This window comes from Cyprinus carpio, chromosome A11 (assembly GCF_018340385.1).
Source record: "Cyprinus carpio isolate SPL01 chromosome A11, ASM1834038v1, whole genome shotgun sequence".
In the NCBI taxonomy this organism is placed as follows: Eukaryota; Metazoa; Chordata; class Actinopteri; order Cypriniformes; family Cyprinidae; genus Cyprinus; species Cyprinus carpio.
This window is the reverse complement of record NC_056582.1, coordinates 13,481,532-13,501,852: the sequence shown is the minus strand read 5'-3', so window position 1 is coordinate 13,501,852 and position 20,321 is coordinate 13,481,532. Positions and strand designations below refer to the sequence as shown.

At 36.1% G+C, this 20,321-nt stretch overlaps 1 protein-coding gene across 1 annotated transcript in view; it reads left to right on the top strand.

The window, feature by feature from the left end:
• Positions 1-20,321, top strand: part of LOC109092290 (pleckstrin homology domain containing, family A member 6) — a 62,073-nt gene that overhangs the window by 30,621 nt on the left and 11,131 nt on the right. The window contains exons 6-14 of the mRNA XM_042766315.1: positions 4,325-4,425; positions 14,055-14,254; positions 15,373-15,825; positions 16,396-16,894; positions 17,331-17,417; positions 17,750-17,803; positions 19,247-19,327; positions 20,053-20,121; positions 20,228-20,308. Of these exons, the coding sequence (XP_042622249.1) occupies positions 4,325-4,425; positions 14,055-14,254; positions 15,373-15,825; positions 16,396-16,894; positions 17,331-17,417; positions 17,750-17,803; positions 19,247-19,327; positions 20,053-20,121; positions 20,228-20,308 (1,625 nt within the window). The remainder of the gene's footprint in view (positions 1-4,324; positions 4,426-14,054; positions 14,255-15,372; positions 15,826-16,395; positions 16,895-17,330; positions 17,418-17,749; positions 17,804-19,246; positions 19,328-20,052; positions 20,122-20,227; positions 20,309-20,321) is intronic.

Below are 20,321 nucleotides of genomic sequence, written 5' to 3'. Positions count from 1 at the left end.
ACTTACGCCACCGTCTGGGAATATCATTTAGTGATTTGTCTTCATATTTTCTCAAAAAGGTGTAACTAGTTTATCATTTAGAAGAATATAAATCAAAACATTAAGTTATGTAATATCAATGTTTTTTTTTTTTCATCTTGTTACGTAATCTTATGACAATACCCTTGTCTTTGATTCATTGCGCATTGTTTAAAAAGCTTACAACACTGATGACACTACTATTCAGTCACGTAGTTTTGGTTTTCGATCCAATAAATGTTTTTGTGTACTTATGTTTGCGCACCTGACTATAGTTGACAGTGATACTCTCTGAGGGAATGCAAATATGAGAAACTGTGTTCTCAGAGTTTCCCAACGTCTCCAAACATGTCAGACTTCCTGTGAAACTCACTCTTCACTTTCTCTTGGTGTTGTTTTTAATGTGTTCTCAGTTTTCAGAGACTGGCTTCTTGTTCCATGTGTATCTGTATTCTTGCATACCGTATCAGAAACAAACTTGTTTTGTGAGATTGTGACCGGCAATCACGCATAGGTTATCTTGGTTTTTTAGCACTACGTGTTTGTTCAGAAGCATCATGCTAGTTGACAGTGTTGAAGCACGTATCCCTTTAGATTACCAGCCAAAATGGATTTTAAATGCAACCAGTTTTAAAATGTTTATTTTTCTACTTACTATTTTTTTTGCATGTCTGTTTTTGCCAAAAAAGTTTTCAAATGGAATGCAAATTTACCATATAGTGAAATGGGATTGTTCACCCAACAATAAAAAAAATCATAATTTACTGATTTTAATGTCGCATAGAACACAAAAGAAGATACTTTCATAAATTTTATCCAAATAATGTGTCATTTAGGTCCATTGTTGTTTTGGACCCCATTCACTTTCATTGAATATGGACAAACACATTCTGTCTGTCTGTTCAAAATATCTTCTTTAGTGGTCTGCAGAAGAGAGTAAGCCTTCTAGGTTTGGAACAACATGAGGATGAGTAAATTATGACATAATTATCATTTTTGGATGATCTGTTGAGTATTTGAGTAATTTAAACCATTTCCATGCCAAACAAAAACTGTACCATGACACCAACATGTCTTACACTGCCAAATATGTTTTTCTGTGTGCAGCAAAGCAGGTTTAATTATATTAGTGAGTGCAGCAAGTAAGGCCTGTGGGGCTACAGCTGCATGATTCAACCCTGTTGACTTTGCCCACGTCTTTCTGGCTAATTACTTCACACTGCATCTCTATTACCCTCATATTCTGAAGGCAACATCAAAACACGTGTTCTGTTCCAAAACCTAGTGAGCTGCCTGTGGAGGGAGAGTTTTAAGGCTTTATAAGAGCTCTCCTGACATCCTTCACAGAGAAAATGGTCCCAAATGCATTGTGAAAAAATAAATACAAGAATTGATCATAAATAAACATTCAGTACTTAAAAACGTGTCAATAAAAATATTTCAGTGTATTTTAAAATTTATTTTATTATGTAAAATTATTATATATATACTGCTGTTCAAAAGGTTGGTCAGTAAAAATTAAAATAATAATTTCTATTTAAAAAAAAACTCAATAAACTAAATTTTTTATTTTATTATGTAAAATTATTATATATATACTGAAAAAAATATATATATTATATATTATATTATATTATATTATATTATATTTATTATATTATATTATATTATATTATATTATATTATATTATATTATATTATATTATATTATTATTATATTATATAAATTAAAATAATAATTTCTATTTTGACTGTTTTAACATTGATAATACATATTCTTGAGCACCCAATCAGAATATTAGAATGATTTCTGAAAGATTATGTGACACTAAAGACTGGAGTAATGGCTGCAGAAAATCGGTTTTCCCATTACATGAATAAATTACATTTTAGAATATATTAAATAGAAAACATATATTAATTCATAATAATATTTCACAATATTACTGTTTTAACTGTATTTTTGATCAAATTAATGCAGTCTTTGTCCACTTAAGAGATTTCTGTTAAAGACATTAAACATACTTACAGACCGCATGTTTATATTGTGTACTTTACCCAATTTTGGTGTCTGTTTTGTCATTTTGTTATATTCTGAATATTACATTTTTAGCTTGACAGCATGCTAATGTCAAACTCCAAATGCCCTCGGTTTCCTGAAAAAAATAATACAAGATGGTGGACGAGCCAAGATGAATGAATAATTGCATTGATTATGAATAATACTGAAAAGTATCAAGAACAATAGTTCAGTGTAATTTAATCACTTTTTTTTTTTGTATTTTAATGTTTATTAGAGTGTCATGTTAGCTTAGCAACATGCTAAAATCAAACTATTAAAATCGTCCTTACCCATGTAGCGAGTGAGAAAATGGGCTGGTTTCTAGAATTATTCCTGTTTTTGACATCAGTGTCTGTTGAAATCAGAAAAATCTTAGATGCAGCACTAAAATGTCTTTTTAGAGTCAAAGTGATGTACAGGTTTGTATCCCAACAAACATAATGTCATCTCACTTGTATTGTAATACATTTTGCAACTGCTGTACATTCAAAAACATAACTGCATACAGTTGACCAACATTACAGTGTTAATAGGAGTCGATGTTAGTAGCATGTATTAGTAACACACTCCAGGAACACCAGGAAGTTTCTTTCCTTCCTCGATTGAATGGCTCACTGGGATGAAGGGGTCATTTACTTAAAAGTCACAATCAGCAACAGCCAGTAGATGGCTGTATTCCATACGTCTCCACAGCTGCCCTTAATATCTTGGTGATGGCGCAACACCCTACGTCCTCTTATCACCCCGGATTCATCTACCCAACTGTGCTGTGCAAAAGAGTTGAGAATGTGTGACAGAGCAATTTAATGCCTCAATTGGTATTCTGAACACAGGGAGACGATGAAAAATGACCCACTGTTGTCATCGCTGCAGATATCAGAGCTGTATGCCAAGTACGAGGAAGAGAGGGTAACAGAAAAAATGAAACTTAGATGAAATGATTGTTAAATGTGAAAATAGATCTGGGGTTATGATTAGTAGTGTATGTTGACAAATATCAGTTGCTCAGTAACAGATCTATTTTCCCTCTGAGACACCAGTCTTAAGGTGCAGACACATGAATGAAATCTTACCGAAATTTTGCAAGTATAAAGGTCCATTGTTAATAGCGATCTGTTGGCCTTCGTGGCAAATTTGAGTAGCCAATTTGAACCCGTTGAGAAATTTGAGTTTGTGGGGATTCCTATAAAAAAAACGACTGGATTTTGCATACAAAAAGTTGATGAACATCTAAAAATCTTTAACAGATAGATAAATAAGGTGAATAAGCATAGTCAGGTTAGATTTTATGCAGAGAGCTAGTCTGTAACCACATTTCTAAGATTGGGGGACTAAGCATAATAAATCAGCCATCGAAAAAAACTCATATCTGAATATGGGAAGTGACATTCCTTGTCAATGTCTGTACTGATTACAGCCCTGACAGACAGGTTTGGATTGTGCTTTTGATTACCTTCGTTTATGCAATGTTCATTTCATTGTGTTTTCAAGCATATTTTGTTGTGGGGATAAAATAAATAGGTTTCCATGTAAATATATATTTCTTACACAGGATTGTTTTGTCTAGGCTTTTGTTGACAGAATAATAGGCTCTGATTGGTTGTTCAGTGCAGGTACAGCTGGTCGAGAGCTAGAAGCACTGAGTGACTGAGGGATGATAGCTATCTTTTGCCCCCCTCCCCCCTCGCTCTACCCACATCTATTCAGCACCAACACAACCTGCTCCACCCCTCGATTCCCTCCGTCCCTCCCTGTCTCTCATTCACACACCACGCTGTCAGAACACACACGCGGGTGGGTTCACTGCATTTCCCCGGCAGCAGCTCTCAGTACAGGAGAATGAGAATATGAACGCTGGATCTCCGTTGGCCTCCACGCTTCTGCTCATGTTGAAAATTTAACGATGTGCTCCATTATTTAACCAGCCTGAGCTCTTCTCTCCCAGACTGTGTGCCGCTTCTGGCGTCAGTGTCATTAGCGCTACGCTGAGATGAAAATGGATATCTATTATGGGATTCACCTTCAGTTTACCTGCTTTTCTATTACCACTGCCTGTCATCACCAGTGTAGCGACACACAACGAGAAGTTGGACTTTTCTGATTTAGGACGGAATTATCACCTAATTTTAGAATCAGCTTTTTAAAATCTAGGTTGGAATACAGATGTTTTGTTTTTATTTTTCATTGTTGTATTTTCTTTTTAATGCTTATTTCCTTCCCCTTTTCAATGTTTATTCCATTCAGACGAGAAGGAAGAAGTAGTCTTGGGCAGCCTTCCTCTTCTCAGCTTCAAGATTGGACCAGTCCAGGCATCAGACAACATCAACCGCAAGTTTGCCTTTAAGGTTGGTGATCTTTGTGCAGTTTTGGTAACTGTTTTGAATGCTGTCAGGAATAAGGGATGGGCGGGGTGACAGGTTAATCTGATACTTGGTGTCAGTGTAGGTCATATGATCATTGGAAACTGCAAACTGTGTGTGTGAATTAATCATGATACAATGACGGCGTATCTGCTTTTATTATAAACCACTGAATCCCTATTTACCCTGATTGAGCACCCACACATGCAGTGGACTTTGCATCTTTGCATGCAGTCCATGAGTGTGTTTGCACACCATGTGCCATTAGGACAAACATAATGTCAGATTATATTTTTATCAGGATCCCAGGCAGCTGGGTTTGAGTTAGTGTTGCTTTCATCAACAAAAATTATGACTAAATATTGTCGTCAACGAACTTTTATCATGTGACGAAAACGAGACGAGACGCAACGTAAATGCTGGTTATGTGACGATGACTATAATTAAATGTATAATGCAATATTGTTGACAAATAAAAACGAGACTAAATGTGGTTTACAAAATAAAAACTGCTAAAATGTCTTCATTTTCGTTGACCAAAACGAGACGAAACGAAATGTTATAACGTTATTTCATCTCATTTAGTTGTTATTATTATTATTTTGCAGTATTTCTGTTTCCTTTGTCTCACTGTGCAGACGTGACCGACGTAACTTCCTCAAGTCCCACTCACGGCATTATTTAGAAAACAAACAAACAAAGTTAAGCAGGATTTGTACTTCCGCCTGGCTACGCTGACTGCGAGCGCACCTTCCCAAATGGATGAGGCTTTTATACTTGTCGCGTTTGCCGTTGTACTATTCTTTGAAACGACAGGGGAGTGATGAGGAGTAATTGTCCTCTAAATACGTCAGGAATCACAAAAAATGCCGTGCACTCCGCCATGCGCCATGCGAATAGCACTCAAAGTGAACTTTAAGCAACACCGTGATGACGTCATATTTTCCACGCTCACCCAAGCTAATTTGAGTACGTGTGGAATATAAATCAGCCTTGAGACAGAGAAGGGGACCGATGGCTGGCCAGCCGGGGTTCGTTTTTGGGTGGAAAATTAGCTGATTATTATTAATATTTTTTTATTTATTGTTTTTATTTATTTTTATTGTTTTTATGTGTGTGTACTTCTAACATGTTTGGTTGGTAAAATAAATGTTGTAAATTCAAATCAGAGTGTCTTCCGTGTCTGGAATGGATGTATTCTTGAGTCTATAAGGTAACAATAATATAATAAGGTAACCTTGTTTAAAATGGGTTCGGCTAAAAGAAAATTTTGGTTTTGTCTATACTTCTAGGTACTTGTACTATATTGACTGGGTTAAATAGAATTGCATTAATAAAAAGAGACTAAAATACCATTTTCATTGACTAAAACTAGACTAAATGTCATCAGTTTTCTTCGACTAAAACTAGACTAAAATGTCATCAGTTTTTGTCGACTAAAACTAGACTAGACTAAAAAGAGTATGAACGTGAATAAAACTAATAAAAACTAAAATGACAGCTTCACACAAAGACTAGACTAAGACTAAAATTAAAAACAGGCCACCAAAAACAACACTTGTTTGAGTACATAGACCTTTAGAGCAAGCATATATGAGAGATCACAAGTATGCTGTGATTTCTGAGCAGATGACGCCTCTGAGAACGTTGTTGTGGTGAGTTATCATAATTTAGAAAATAAGATTATGTTTAGCCTGTTTGTGAGGCTGTATTAGATTAGACAGGGTGCATGCTGGGTAGCATCTGAGGACGTGTATTGTACTGTGTTTATAGGAATAACATACGACTGTAGGTGTGCTCGTTCCACTTGTGGAGACCGTTATGTGTTTGGTAACTGTGTTTATGTCTTTCCTCCGGCTCTGTGGGGCCCCTAAGGGTTGGGCTGGAGATGCTCAAGAATCTCATGTCGTGTCTCTGCAGGTCTTGTTAGGTTTCTAGTAAAACTGCTTTTTATTATAGCACCTGGCTTTTAAACTGACCAATAGAAAAGAAGTATGTAAGCTGAGACGTTGGTGACCTTTGACACTACTTTTAAAAAACATCAGGTGGTAGTTATTTAGAATTTACTTGAATAATTAGAATATTTGGTTATATTTAGAATATTTAAGATCATTTTGAATATTCAGGTGTACTCGTATACATTTTTGAGTTTAATATTTTATAAATGCTTTTTAATTACACTTATATTTTAAACATCATTTTGTGCTTATTTGACCTATTTTATTAATATTATTCATATACACTACAGTTCAAAAGTTTAGGGTGGTTATGATTTATTTAATGATTTTGAAAAGAAGTCTCTTGCGCTTAGCAAGGCTATATTTATTTGATCAAAAATAGAGTAAAAACAGTGATATTGTGAAATATTATTAAATAAGTTAAATAACTGTTTATATTTTAAAATAAAGAAAGATTATATTATTATAAATGTATACTATATTTATAATATATTTTAATTTATTTATTTGTATTTATGAATATTTTGTGTATATTTGTACAATGTTATTTATTAAATATAAAGGCTTAAATATTATTTATTTAGATATATCATATACTTCTGCTTCTATTTAAATTCAATTACATTATCATAGACAGCTCCTGTCTAATATTGTGTAGCATGTGGCTTGTCCTTTCCACAATATTGTTGTTGTCCATTAACTAATATTGATTTTTCAAGAAAGAGGTGGTTTATCATTTCAGTTATTTGACTTTAAGATCATATTTACTTTAAAGCAAAGTTCTCTTTTTGTATTTTGACTATGGTTTTTACATCACACATTTACTTCTAATGTTCATCCCCTGTGGAAATGGCGGGTTTTGAGACACAGCTTCACTAAAACCCATCTCTGTATCCACGTGTTTTTGAAAACATATCCAAAGCTGTTCAGTCTCCTACAAAAGAGAGACTATTTTTTACTCTAGAGATATATTTGCAGAACAAAGCGAACTATCAGTCACAAGTATCCAGTAGCTTCTTGCATCTGCACCCTGAGGCAAAAGCTGTGCAGTGTGTCTTTTTCATATCACAGACCCCTCTGCTGCAGTTTCGGTACGGAGCCACGTCAGCGCAGATCAGTGTTCTTTTCTTGGCAGTCATAATAAAATCATGCCACCATCATATATGTCACACTGTATTTCTACAAATGCCTGTGTGCATGTTTTGAACTTATAACCTACCTTGGTGTTAATAATTAACTAGGAAATAATGAGACACATATGTTGTATGTGTGAGGGAGAAAGGAAGGTGTGTTTAGTCAGCCATTCTTCATTGAGCTCTGTGACAGAGAACGGTTACATGTATCATGTTGCCTTCACAAAAGACCCTGAAACACTGATGCAGTGCATCTTGCCCTGGGTCTTTTTATTCAGTCTCGTCTCCTGGAAGTGTTGCCAAATCTTTTATGAATTCATTCTCCAGTGTGCAAGGATCAAAAGTGCCGTTTGTCATCTGGACGCAGGAAATTCTTCGGTTTCACATTGTGGAGTCTAATACTTTCTGGCTCTGCACTGCTTTAGGCCTTACACCTGTCTGTGTGTCTGTGTGTGTGTGTGTGTGTGTGTGTGTGTGTGTGTGTGTGTGTGTGTGTGTGTGTGTGTGTGTGTGTGTGTGTGTGTGTGTGTGTGTGGATATTTAGATACACTTTGGGGACAAAACAGAAGTCATAAGTAAATCTGACAAAATTTTCTTCTGGAAGGCTCTCTTTTAAATGTAAAACTGGAGTTAAACCAGTTCACACCAAGAACTATAACTATAAATATATTAGTTTCCATACCAATGGACTAAAATGCTTGAGCTCTTTAAAGTTGGGTTGATTCTGAAGTTGGACTTTCTGTCAGTGTTTTATCGTTTATCACCTCACCTCATCATTTTTGTGCCTCTGTGGACTTTGCTGTTCTTATAGAATTAGAGCATTTTTTAAAAATCAATAATCATCAGCTAAATTTATTTAGCATCCTTGTTTGCGAACAACCTTTTAGTTTGCAGTAATTCTAACTGGCTGTATATAAAAACAATAACATCAGTAGAATGTGACCGACTTATTTTAAATAGCTAGGAGTAAACATTTATATGTGTGTTATGTGTTCTCTTTGGTTATTTTTCTTGTTCCTATGTCCCAGTATAGAGTTGCTGCGATATTAATGAGTGCTGGTTGTGTAACTGCTGTGTGGTTGGAACACTTTCAGCCTCAGATTAATCTTTTCTCTGAGGGATGGTCAGCAGAAACATGAAAGATCAGGAGGTGAGTCTGAGTCTCAGGCCATCAGACTTACAGCTGAGAAATCCTTTCCTGATGGAAAAGTCTTCAGCAGCCGATCCACTGGCAGAACCTGCATGTGGGATGCACAGATATGGCCAGACAGCTTTCATATAGTTTGTAATGGATTTGTGATAGGCATATTTGTCTGTGGTAGGGTGGACCATGAAAACAGGTTTTTGCAGCCAATTTGAAGGAGCTGTTGATGGCGATTTGGATCAAACCTCCCTGTCTCTGCTGTCTGTCCCAAGTTCACTTTGTTCTTCCCAGCAGCCTTGGGCTGGTTACCTTGTCCTAGTGCGCTAGTCTGAGGTGTCTTTCTTATCAGACATGTCTCTTTGCAGCGTATGAAGTACACATCAGAGTGTTCAGAACAGACAGACACTATGCAGAGAGTGTGCGCGTGTGTGTTTGTGAAGTACGGTGGGAGACAGAACACACACACATGCAAGGAGCCGTCCAGCCCTGTATGATGCCTAGTCATTAAAGGTTGCTGTAATCATTCATTTTGCAGCTCTCCCCCATATTTTTGCTGTTGTTTGAGCTCGTGCTGTTAACTGCTTTGTCAACATGTTGGAGAGCATCAGATTACAGCTGTGGCTGTAACCTTCCTGCTATGTTGCATGTGAACTTTTGTGTATCTGTTTTCCTTCGCCCAGCTGTGTGGCAGGTTGGACAGCTGGGATAGAAGATTTTTGATTTATACAATAATAATAATAATCGAAATCTAAATATTTATATTATTATTTAAGTTAATATAAGAATGAAAGAAAGTCAGTCAAAGGGATGTGTTTAAAATACATATATTAAAAATTATTTTAAATTATGTGTGTTGTTTTTAAGTACTTTTAAATAAATGTATAGTAAATAATAAAGATTTTAAATATAAAACTTATAAAAAAACTTGAAGGAATGTTTATTTTATTATAAATATTTATAATAAATCATGCATCTAGCCTTTCAATTCAATTTGCATTCTTTTAATTATAATAGTTATGGATATATAATGGATATATTTTTGGTATTTGGTATTTTTGGTATTTTAAAAACCCTATTTGGTATCATACTTTTCTGAAAGCTTTTTTTTATCTACAAAAGCACATCTCACATCCCTGAACTCCAGGATCAGCAAACATTTAGTAGCTCTGCATGACTGAGAGTATACAGTTACCTGTCAGAGGCTCAGAAATAGAAAGAGACCGACAGAATGTATTTCCATATCTGCTGAGGCTTGACTGTCTGCTTCCTCCTTCATCTGGCTCTCCAAAAAGCAAAGGAAGGGAATTGCCTTCCTTTTTTAATATTGAGCTGCTCTGGGCACTGGTACCTGCTTTCCAGCCTGACATGTCCCACCATGTCTCAGGCTCAGATCGACTATTGTCTGATGCAGTGAGTGTAGACGGGTGAACTGCTCACTCTCTGAGCTTTTCCTCCCAGATGGTTCTCAAGATGTGACAGTTTTGTTTGAAATTGAGGATTATATGGAAAATAATACAAGTGGAATTCACTAATACTTTGCAATGAAATACCACATGCGTAACTTTGCCTTACAGTTATAAGAGACCACAACAAAACTGGTTTCTTCTGAGAAGAAAAAAAAAAAACTTTGTATTCTCCCTAAAATTGGTTTTGTTTTGTTTTGGATTTCAGAGGCCATTGAGGGATTTACCAGAAGAAAATGGTAAAGAAATCCCATCCAAACTGTAGAAACATATTGTGATGAAAGATGGGAAAGTATGTCTGTGGATATTATACTAAAAGGAAATAACCTACAATGACTTTTATTGTGACCTGTTGAAATATATGATCAAACATTAACAATAAACTAGCCCTCTTGGACATTCGATTAAGTCTACAGTGTAAACATGGTTCTTTTCCACCACTGTGTAATAGATCTGTGTTGCTAATGTGTCCCAGGCCGCACCTCCGTGCCAGTGCCATAGGAGACGGAGAGCTCTTGGCACAGAGAGAGACAACAAAACACACTCCTATTACAATAAGACTATGTAGCTTGACCTTTCTTTATGTGCATTAAAAAGGTGAAATGATTGTCAGTCTTATCAGATCATCTGCTAGTCTGGTGTGTTACCATCACTTGCATCATCAAACGCACAAAAAGAGGGCGTCATTATAATATGAGATCCTCCACAGAGCGAGATTCTAATACATGCTTTCCGGTTTTCAGAAGCGTAGGCTTATATCCGCAGGCTAGTTGCAATAAAAGTGATGTTGTGTTGGTTCTTGTCTATGATCTTACCAAGCATGTGGTATTACTGAGGACGATATTGAGCTCTCACGTTCCTGAGAGAACTACAGTATGCATGTTATTTCTTTTCACACACCAACGATGACAGACATTTTCTATTAGGTCATAATTAAGGTTTAACTAAATCCTACACTGGCATACTATGTGACAGGAAGTCAGCTCTTCTTTCTGATTTGTAAAGAAGGAAAGAAGGCACCTGTGCTTGTTTGTATAGAAGGGTACCTGGTAGTTAATTAAGAGGAAGTCTGTAAAGATGGATCAGTCTGACGTGACGCCATGCAAATGTCCCCTATAGACCACAAATATTTCTCTAGGATACTCTTGGACTCAGGTGACTATCCACCTTTAAGGAAGTGATTTGTAAGCATTGAAGCATCACTAAAACCTGTTTAGGTTGCTAAAACTGCAGGTTGATTTAAAGTAATAGTTCACTCAAATATAAAAATTCTGTTGTCATTTATTCTCCCGTATTCATTCCTTGTTTTGTTTTGTTTTGTTTTGTTTTGTTTTGTTATTTTATTTTGTTTTGTTTTGTTTTGTTATTTTATTTTATTTTGTTTTGTTTTGTTTTGTTTAGTTTTGTTTCGTTATTACAACTTGACAAATTAGTACCAAATAAATCATGCCACTTTAGTTGAACATGGTTCATTTGTCATGCGTCTTCACAAAACAATGTCAAATACCTTTTGCATACTTATAAACTGCCAACAGAAAGTTGTGCTGTAAGGTTGGACACACTATAAAGAAGGTTTAAATGAAGACCAGCTATATTAAAGTTAAGCATTCATTTAAAAGTGCCAGCTTAGAGTCACATAGGAATAACCTGCATAAAAACAACGTCTTCTCTGTAAAATCAAATGCAAACAGTTAGCACAGAATTTGGCAAGCCCTGCAATGAACCAATTGTGCAGGAGTGTTTGACGGTTTCCTCAGGGAGAGGTTCATTCAAAGGAAACAAGGCATTCTTTTGGCAGGTACAAAGGTAAACAAAAGGCTTGCAATAGCATGGCTAGATTTTTGTATCAGATTTCTGTAAGTTTGTTGAGCCACCACTGCAATGCAAACTTAGAGCAAACTTTTGTTTTGACAGTCTACAGTACTTCCTGTGACACAAATGACTTACTCAGTTCAAGAGAAATTAAAGCATGTAACCGGTTGAGTGAACAAACAGGAAATAAGAGGTTTGATTACTTTATTTCAGGTTTGTTATTCTTGTTAATTGAAGTTGTTTTGATGGAGGAATGAATGGTATAATGAAACTCTCAGGGTTTTTCTCCTTACTAGACATTTCACACAGTCCTATAACTGTGTGTATGTAAAACAAACCCTGTTCATCAGGTTTTGTCTATTCAAAAACACAGTTTGTTCCTTAATGGTTTGTAGTGTCAGTTAGCTAACTGTCCTGTGGAGCAGTTAACTATTAGATTGTATGAAACAGATTTTGGCACACCTTCAGATGACTAAGTGCAGTTTGTTGTTTTATGCGACACTTATTGAGAGTATTGGCATTAGTAGAGATGCTTAATTACAACATTTTCTGGTCAGTTTATTTTAGCTTCCAGTAATTGTCAGATTTCTCAGTGGTCACACACCCTTTTTATTCAGAACCTGCTGTGTGTTAAACTGTCATGTCTTTTATAGAAATCTGAGGTTGTGTAATGGGCTTTCTGCATCATGAAATGACCTAAGACGCTACCTGAAAGTAACAAAAAGGCCCCAGTTATTTAAATTGTGGACAAAAAATGTATTTTTTTAATGGTTTGGAGAGAAAAAAAAGTATCTCATAAATGTAAAAGCTGGAATTGTATCTGCTGTTTGCTACTTAACGGACTACATAATATATTGTCCACAATCAACTCTAAATCATTCTGTATTGCCCCCATGTGGTAAAGTTCTGAACTACAGTGTTTTGGATAAGCATGCTTGTGTGTAAACTATTGTGTTACTTATTTAATGTAGCATATCCACATAAAGGTTTTACATTGTCAGGTGTCTATGTGCTTCATAAAGCTAATGTTTTGTATCTGTAACAACACAACAAAGCCACATTTTGTACTAACTGCCATTTCTTTCAGGATATTAATACACATTATGACCACTCCATTATGATAAACCTGACCACATCTTGCCCACATGTAACCTGCTTCTAAATTTGACTTTTATATTTGATCTAGTCATCCTTATGTAGTCTTTTCTCCTCTGTTCCCAATACCCCCCATCTTTGCGGACCCCTGAGTGAGTTTCCTCCAAAATGTGTATAAGCCACATTTAGTAGGTATTTCAGAGCACCTCTTTTTGCTCCTGTAACTGCATGACAAGTGACAAGATCACACTCACCTGCTTACATTCCTAACATGAGCTGACAGTAATGATTATGTTGACAAAAGTAAATAAGTATCTTCAAACTCCTATATGTCGTAGTCTGAAATTAATGTCAGTCGTTAATATAAAATAATTAAACTGGACTAAATTACTCAGCTAAATCTCAACGTTTAATCACTATAATTGTTTGATCTGCATGTGCAAGTCACACTTTTCTCCAATGTTGTGCTGTATATTAAATGTCAACAAATTTGGCCACATTTAGATTTATGACTTTACATCACTGCATGACCGATGTTTGTTTGCATGCACTGCAACTTCAGTTCATTCAAAAATGAAAGTTAGCTGAAAATGTACTCAAGCTCAGGCCATCTAATATGTAACTAGTTGTTTCTTAATTTAATCAAATTCTCTAATTTTCTTATCTGTTCTGATAAACTCATCTACACCATGGATGGCCTGAAGGTTGAGTAGATTTTCAGCAAATTTCCGTTTTTGGTGAACTATTAATTTAAGCCAAACACTTCTCCAAAAAATATTTCTATATTTATGCTTATGTCTTTAAGCATGTCTTTTATCTGTAGGCTTTTATTTGCTTGCTCATGTACATATGAACAATTGAATGCACTATTTTGCATGAGTTCTGTTGGATCTGTTTTGCATGCTCTGTTGTCTCTGTGGCATCGGGTTTGCAGTTGTTTTCTTGCACAGTGGGAGTGGCTATATGACAGTACAGTAATTTTCTCTTATTCTCTCTTTTTCTGTTGCAGGTGTGGTGTGCAACCAGCGAAGAGGAGGAGAAGGAGGAAGAGGAAAGTGAGGATTTAAAGGGCAGTATTGCGTTCTGTTTGCAGGTTGAGCACACAGGAATTCGTACATACTTCTTCAGTGCAGACAGTCAGAAGGAGCAGGAGGAGTGGATACAAGCCATGACTGAGGCTGCCAGGGTCCACACCTCGGCCACATCCAGGTACACACACACATACAGAGGCAGAAAGTAGTGAAGTATTTTTACTTTACTCAGGTAAATTTAAAAAGTATCTGTAGTTTATCAGTGTTTTTCTTTAGAAAACTTTCTTTCACTACATTCTAAAACATAATGTCATACTCTGTACTGCACTACATTTCATAAATAAAAGTTTTTGTTTGTTTTATCTTTAAGAACAATAAAAATGTAGCACTTTCTTGTACTCAAGCAAATCTTTGAATTACTTTTACTTTAGATTTTTTAATGAAATTAAGTATTCAGTGATATTTAATATGAAACGTAGTGCAGTAAAAAGTACAGTATTATGCTTTGGAATGTTGTGAAGTAAAGTTTTCTAAAGAAAAAACACTCTTGATAAAGTACAGACACTTGAAAAGTACTTTTAAAGCAGAGTAAAAATACGTCACTACTGTCCGCCTCTGCGCATCTATAATATTTACATTTTAATTCACTCAAAAATGAAAATTCTTTGATCATTTAGGCTACTCACCCTCCTCTTGTTCCAAACCACATGATTCTCTTTCTTCTGGAAAAAAAATTAAAATAAAATCCTGTATTATTATTATGGCCTTTTCAAAAGTGAAGAAATTGTTTAAAAAAAGTCACTAAAAAGGAACCAATCATTGTAAGCAACAGGACGTACCAGTAACATGCTGTGTAGGAATCTTATTTTCTTAAATAAAGACTAGGCAGTGCTAATTTTAAATTTACTACACAGTGAATATGGCATAAATAATATGACCACATAATGGCCAACTGGAAATATCGCAGCATAGTTTGAAGTTTCTTGCTCAAGTGCATCCATGTGTGTTTTCTATGCGTCTCCATGTTTTTATACAGTCTATGGTCTGCACTCAGGGGCCATGTTTTCAGCGCTGCCAAAATAAAAGTCCCGTTTGCAACACTTATTGGCAACAACTAAAATAGCACAGATGGAACACAAGAGCATGCCATTAATACTGCTGCCCTGATACTCTGGAACATCCAGTCATGTGCACTCATTATAAAACAACATTTCACTGAGCAGATCAAAAGCATCACTCTGTTTATGACAGTATTTTACAGATGTTTTGTCTTTCTCTTTCCTTCTGTTTCTGCAGAAATAAATCTGAGCATGTCCCTACAGCAGAACAAAACGACATGGTAGCCAAACGTCTCGAGCCCAACTCTCATGCAGAGAACGGCCAGAGGCCAGATGTCCACGAGCCTGTCAAACATGAGCTTAATGGCACAGAAACCAGAGGCACCATGCCCAGCACCCCAGTGACCCCAGTTACCTCTTATATAGAGGGCAAGATGGGGGAGAAAGGAGGCCTGACACCCCATCACCCCAACGGCTGGGGTAACTATGGTCCTCCCAATGGTTCAAGATACCAGTCCCAAGAGAACGTGAGGGACATGCGGGAGCCACATGAGGAGAATGTTGTGATGCGGAGGGGCTTTGTGCCTAGGACGGCACCAGAGAGACTCGCCCAGAGGAAGAGCTCTATGACGCAGCTGCAGCAGTGGGTCAACCAGCGGCGGGTCATAGTGGCTCAAGACGACGGCCGCAGGTGAGGTCTAGAGTGCCTTCCTAACCTCATCATTTTCTTCTTAGCAGGAGTTTTATTTTATTTATTTTTTTATTGTATTTTTTTATTTTTTTTTATTTTATAGTTTAAGTTTAGTTCTAATATGTGTTAAAAAAAGTGTGTTAAACTAAACTAAATAAAACAGGTACAATTAGTAAACTGATTTAATTTAATCATTTAATTTGTTTGTAGTCTAGTTTTATTGCTATATAGTTCATCAAAGAATCCTAAAAAAAAATGTATCATGGTTTTCACAAAAATATTAAGCAGCACAACTGTTTTCAACATTGATAAGAAGAAGAAGAAATGTTTTTTTGAGCATCAAATCAGCATATTAGAATGATTTCTGATGCATCATATGGCACTGAAGACTGGCTGCTGAATATTAAGCATTGTCGTCACTGAAATAAATGATATTTTTCACCAAATAAATGCAGCCTTGGTGACCATAAGAGACTTAAAACTGACTGACCCAAAACTTTTGAATGCTAGTGTATTTTTATTTACATTTTTATTTAATTTTCTTTTAATGATAATTACACTTCTTTTTAGTCCATCCAGGTACTACACAGTGAACCGTGCTATGTCAGCAGACTATTACGGTGTGTATAACGGCCCTCCATATGTGGATGACTATCCCCTCTACCCACCTGGTGTGCGACCTGAGAGCATCTGCTCCATGTCGGCTGCATACAACCGACCACCTCCTCGCTGGAATATGGAAGAGAGGAGGCGGTCATTGCGAGACGGACCCTTATATGGTCAACCTCGAGACCATCAGTGGATGATGGGACCCCAGGGCCCTGCCTATTACCCCCAGTTGGACTCAGCGCAGAACTCTATGAGAGGGCTTTCCATACAGCCACGCTCACGGTCAGTCCCTCGTTCACCCTCCTCTTCATCAGGAGGACCCTATTCTCCGCACAGCTTCGCCTCACCTGCCCGATCGCCCAGCGCCAGGTTTGATCGGGGACTCGGACGACTCAGAGAGGAAGGTATATATGCTGACCCCTCAGTCTACGGGCTCCGCAGGTCACTGAGCTCACCTAAGGTAAAGCACCTGTATCCATAATCAATTATCTTGTGACAATTACAAATTATTCTGGCTAAGAAATGCCCACTGCAAAATATATTATATAGTGATACAAAATTACCATAATTAATTCTTTTTTAAATATTATTTCCCTGAAGATCGTCACTCCTGTATTAAATTATCAAAAGAAATATAATATAATATGTGATGATTTATATTACATTATATGAAAATATTACCCAACACCAAGATATTACAGAAGGACTTGCCTTTTCTTGTCTAACACTACCATTTATTATTAAAAAATATAATATAATATAATATAATATAATATAATATAATATAATATAATATAATATAATATAATATACAGTAGAATATAATAGCATACATTCCAGCAGATCTTGCCTTTTTTGTGTCTTACTTTAAATTATCATTATTATTCTTGTTTTAGTATGATTTCCCTGGAGACCGTTGCTCCTACAGTCAAGGAATGTACCCCTACAACTACCCAGCATCCCCTTCGGTCCATAGAAAAATGGTAAGTCAACACTGAATGTGTTCAACATGATACACTCCATTTACAGCCTTGTCAATTGAGAACCAGCAAATCATGTGATCACATGACTGATAATTTGTATGTGCAACAGATCAAGTGCACTAGCTTGGCTAATGAATGATTGATGAGGGCATGAAATTGTCTGTTCTTATGAGTATGAGCGTGCTGCACCACACTTTGCTGTGATTAGCAATGCCTTGACCGTCCTTATCTGTGTCTTAATCTCCGTCTCTCCATCCAATGCTTTTGCGTGCTGTATGCTGCTGCTGTGTTTGACACACTGGGCTTTGCTGCTGCTTCACTGCACACATCAGGAGGACATTTTAGATGTGCAGCTTCAGAGGAACCTGGAGTACCTAGATAAGCAGGTAGGAGGCTCGATCCAACAACCACAACTGAGATTCAATGCTGACAGCACATTAGCTCTGTTCCGAAACCTAGTGAGCTACTCAACTAAGCAGCATTTCAAGCATGAAACGTGTATTAGTTTTTTTTTTATGTTTAATATTTGGATTTGTTTTATGTTTTAAATTTTCAATTTTAGTTTTTATTTTTGTTTCTTCTTTAGAAAACAGCTGCATGTAGACAGACAGAGGTTTCAAACAGAGAGCTTTTGATTGTTGGCTTCACATTAAAGGACAAACTGACCGTTGTTTGGTTGTCCACTTCAAGACATTAACAACCATGTCATAAATGTAGTCACAGTCCTCAAACATTTTTCTGAAGCACCACCTCCTGTTCTCACTTCTCTCGTATCTCCTCTCTGTGTCAGTTCTCACACTGTTTGAAAGCGTTTTCTAATTTTATAACAGTTGCATGTTAACAGCAGCGGCGGCTATATATGGCTTCTTTGTAATCGTCACATGGGGAAGTTGTCACGAGGGTTATTTTTAAGGAGGTGTATGTGTATGTCAAGAGATATGTGTTTGTTTTTGCTGTGTTATTTTTTAACTGTGGTGTTGGTTTTGAAAAATCTTGATAAAAAAAAAAAAAAGTTGTGGACATGATTATTTTTAATATCAGATTAAGGAAGTTTTTGCCCAACATTTTTATTGGGTCAGATTGTCATGTTTTATATTTTTGCAAGGTATACATTTTACAATAACTATACAATAATTCTTTTAATTACAGTTTCTTTTGCAGTTTTGCTGTTTTATGAATTGCTTGTTTAATTTTTTTTTTTTTAACGATTCATGATTATTTTTAATATCAGATTAAGGAAGTTTTATGAATTGTTTATTGTTTCATTTTTTTTACTGATTTCAAAGAACCTGAGAAAAGTGAATCACAGCCTGACACAAAACTATGAAGCAGAACAATTGTTTTAAACATCGGCCGTTAGAAATGCTTCATTATTAAAATAATTTCTGATGGATCATGTGCCTGAAGACTGGAGTAATGGCTGCTGAAAATTCAGAAAATCTGCAGGAAAAAATACATTTTCAAATATATTAAAATATATATATATATTTTTTTAATTTTTTAAAAATATTTCACAATGGTATTGTTTAAGTTGTATTTTTCATCAAATAATTCCAACCTTGGTGAGTATAAGAGACTTCTTTCAAAAACATTAAAAAAATATATTACTGCGCCAAACTTTATAATGGTAGTGTAGTGTAATGATTTTCAAAAATAAACCTACCACAAGAAATATTTACTAGAGTTAAAATAGTGTAACAACTTGCCCCGGTCTCTCCTATGACCTCTATCTGCTGTGGATATTGTAAGTATAAGCTAGGTTCCATCAAAGTCGGCCATATTCAAGGTCAGCGATATAGCCAGGTGAATGATAATGTGTTCTGCCCTAGATGACAGATGGTGATCACCTAATCGGCATGGTAACCAGAATGGTTGAGCGTTCCTCTCCTCGAGCAAAACTATTCTCACAAGTAAGAGAGTCGAGACTCCTCTAGAGGGGCAGGCTGCTGTTCTACCTGCTATTCCTGCACTACTGAAGCTCAGTTCAGCCTCTTTCTGACAGAGTTAGGCACAAACGAGGCTGTTCTGAGGTTGTCATGGAGCCTGCCTCTCTTTGTGCATCCTGGTCGATGTGGCATGTTGGCTGTTTTGATAGAGCTTTAGGTTTAAGTGAACAGAGGTTTAGTTTTAGAGCCTTAACTTTTAAGTTCAGCTATGAGAGCCACAATTTTCAGTTTCCCTTTGGTTTTAAGATTTTTTGCTTTGCTTTATAATAGCTGAATCCTGCCATTTCCAGTGCTCGTTTGCCCAAAATCACATCCTCCATTGTGTGGTCATTGTGTATTGTGTCATCTTGCTTTTGTCCTTTGTGTACAGTATTTGTCTTATCCACTCATACCATCAAGCAAGAAAGCCATTTTCAGTGGATAGCCTTCACACGGAGGGGCTTATCATTGAAACAACATTTGGGATGGTTTTTGTTGCTGAATAATGCAAACAGCACATTGCAGTGGCTATTTTTTTAAAAAGTTTTGGTATTTATTTGTTTTGAAAGGTTTTGGTATTTAATTTTTAAATTAATAAATTAATAACAATTGTAGTTGGGTTTTTTTTAAGTTTTGTTTTTTTTTTGTTTTGAAATGTTTTGATTTTTTTTTTTTAAAATTCCCATTTTATTTATTCACTCTTGTTATAGGAGCCTCCATTCCATGATGTGTACGGTGACCTTCATCCCACACTGAAGCTCAATGAGATTGAGACCAGTGTAAGTCACTTTTGTCTGATCAAAGACGTGCATTAATGTACAACTTTGCAAATCATTGTCATTCACATAACAGACCCATGAACTCATTCATTTTGTCTCTGTACAGAAACTACTGGGCCGCTTGTGTGAGCAGAATCGACTTGTGAAAGAGCAGGAGGCTGTAGTCCATCGTTTGCGAATGGAAAAGGTATATTTGTAGC